Source organism: Theobroma umbraticum, unplaced genomic scaffold (assembly GCF_002168275.2).
Source record: "Theobroma umbraticum cultivar Fairchild unplaced genomic scaffold, ASM216827v3 scaffold_56.0, whole genome shotgun sequence".
NCBI lineage: Eukaryota > Viridiplantae > Streptophyta > Magnoliopsida > Malvales > Malvaceae > Theobroma > Theobroma umbraticum.
The window spans coordinates 13,704,822-13,706,705 of NW_018397256.1; the positions used below are offsets into that span (position 1 = coordinate 13,704,822).

A 1,884-nucleotide genomic window follows, 5' to 3' on the forward strand; every position below is an offset into this window, starting at 1 on the left:
GCAGCCCAGTGATTAATATCTTCGAGCAAGTAGAAATATAAGGTCCAAGCCCAAGAACAGCGGAGGAGTTTCGGGCCAACCGACCCTCCTCGCATCGGCGGGGCTTGTGATCTTGATATAAAAGGGTAAAACCCTTCTGCCTTGGGTGCCGCGGTGGGGGCTGGAACTGCGAGCATGGATTCCGCGATAGCCCAGAAAAGATGGGAATTAGAGAACAACATCCTGACAGTGGACACGCCAGACCCTTCATCGGACTCGATATTCTTCTACGACGAGGCCGCTCAAGCCAAGTTCCAACAAGAGAAGCCTTGGGCGAATGATCCCCACTACTTCAAGCGCGTTAAGATCTCTGCCCTCGCTCTACTCAAGATGGTTGTCCACGCCCGATCTGGTGGCACCATCGAGGTCATGGGCCTGATGCAAGGCAAGACCGACGGCGACGCCATCATTGTCATGGACGCCTTTGCTCTGCCTGTTGAAGGGACGGAGACTAGGGTTAATGCTCAGGCTGATGCCTATGAGTATATGGTTGATTATTCCCAGACCAACAAGCAGGTTTTTTTATTAACCTTCTTTTTCTTTTTCCTCCTAAGTATGGATTTTTCTGGAGAGCTATTGTTGATGAACCGCTAGATTAGCTCAGTAATTTACTTACAATTTATCATGTAAGCCAAGCCAAGACAAATGGAAGAGCTGATAATTATGTATGGGAGCTGAAAATCCTAAATTTTGTTAAAAGTGATTGTTTTTATGAGCATTCCTTCACTGTTAAGAGCTAACCCCTATCTTTATTGCACCATCTAGAAGGAAAGATGTTATTAACCTTCCAAAATTGTATTTTGAGTTGAACTAGGTGGTTTTGTTCACTTATATCCTTGCAGCTATGTATGATTGTATCAGAAACCATTATAATGTTGTCCATAAAAATCATTTCTCTCAAGAAGAATGTTGTTTTTTTCGTAGGCTGGACGATTGGAGAATGTTGTTGGATGGTACCACTCTCATCCCGGGTATGGATGCTGGCTGTCTGGTATTGATGTTTCAACCCAAATGCAAAACCAGCAGTTTCAGGAGCCCTTCCTGGCAGTTGTTATTGATCCAACAAGGACTGTTTCTGCTGGAAAAGTTGAGATTGGAGCTTTCAGGGCATACCCTCAAGGATATAAGCCTCCCGATGATCCTATCTCTGAGTATCAGACCATTCCTCTGAATAAGATTGAAGACTTTGGTGTTCACTGTGAACAGGTTATTATGCAATTCCATCAATGGTTTTTTTTTTTTTTGAGAATGCTTGTCCTCTCACTGTTGGTTAATTTTGCTGTATGTTTTTCTGTAGTATTATTCATTGGATATCACTTATTTCAAGTCCTCTCTTGATTGCCACCTCTTGGATCTGCTATGGAATAAGTATTGGGTAAATACCCTTTCTTCTTCACCTCTCTTGGGCAGTGGAGATTATGTTGCAGGACAAATTTCAGATTTAGGTAAAGTTTTTCTATCCTAGTTTCATTTGAGAGGTAAATTTTGTTGTATGCATAGTTTGGTTTTCTTGTTTGAGCATGAAATCGAGACCAAGTTCTTGTTGACTTTGATCGCATTGTTCCATCGTTCAGCTGAAAAGCTGGAGCAAGCAGAGAATCAATTGGCTCACTCTCGCATTGGCCCACTAGGACCCCCTCGAAAGAAGGAGGTCAGTATAATATTTGTTATTTGTATAGTTGTCCAAAGCTATTCAGAGGCTAATTTTGTATGCAATGTGGAAACTGCACTTCTGAGTTGCAGGAAGAATCGCAGCTTGCTAAGATTACTAGAGATAGTGCAAAGATAACTGTGGAGCAAGTCGATGGTTTAATGTCGCAGGTGACTAGCTGTTCCAGATTCTTA

General features: G+C 42.6%; 1 protein-coding gene across 1 annotated transcript; it reads left to right on the forward strand.

Annotated features, from left to right (window-relative positions):
* Positions 1-50: 50 nt before the first annotated feature.
* LOC110410777 (COP9 signalosome complex subunit 5b-like) lies at positions 51-1,878 on the forward strand (the record flags this gene model as incomplete). Its single annotated transcript, XM_021420638.2, has 5 exons — positions 51-555; positions 964-1,245; positions 1,337-1,484; positions 1,614-1,690; positions 1,783-1,878. Coding segments are annotated over exons 1-5 (984 nt in total), but the record flags the coding sequence as incomplete, so codon positions are not given.
* Between the last annotated feature and the right edge of the window lie 6 nt (positions 1,879-1,884).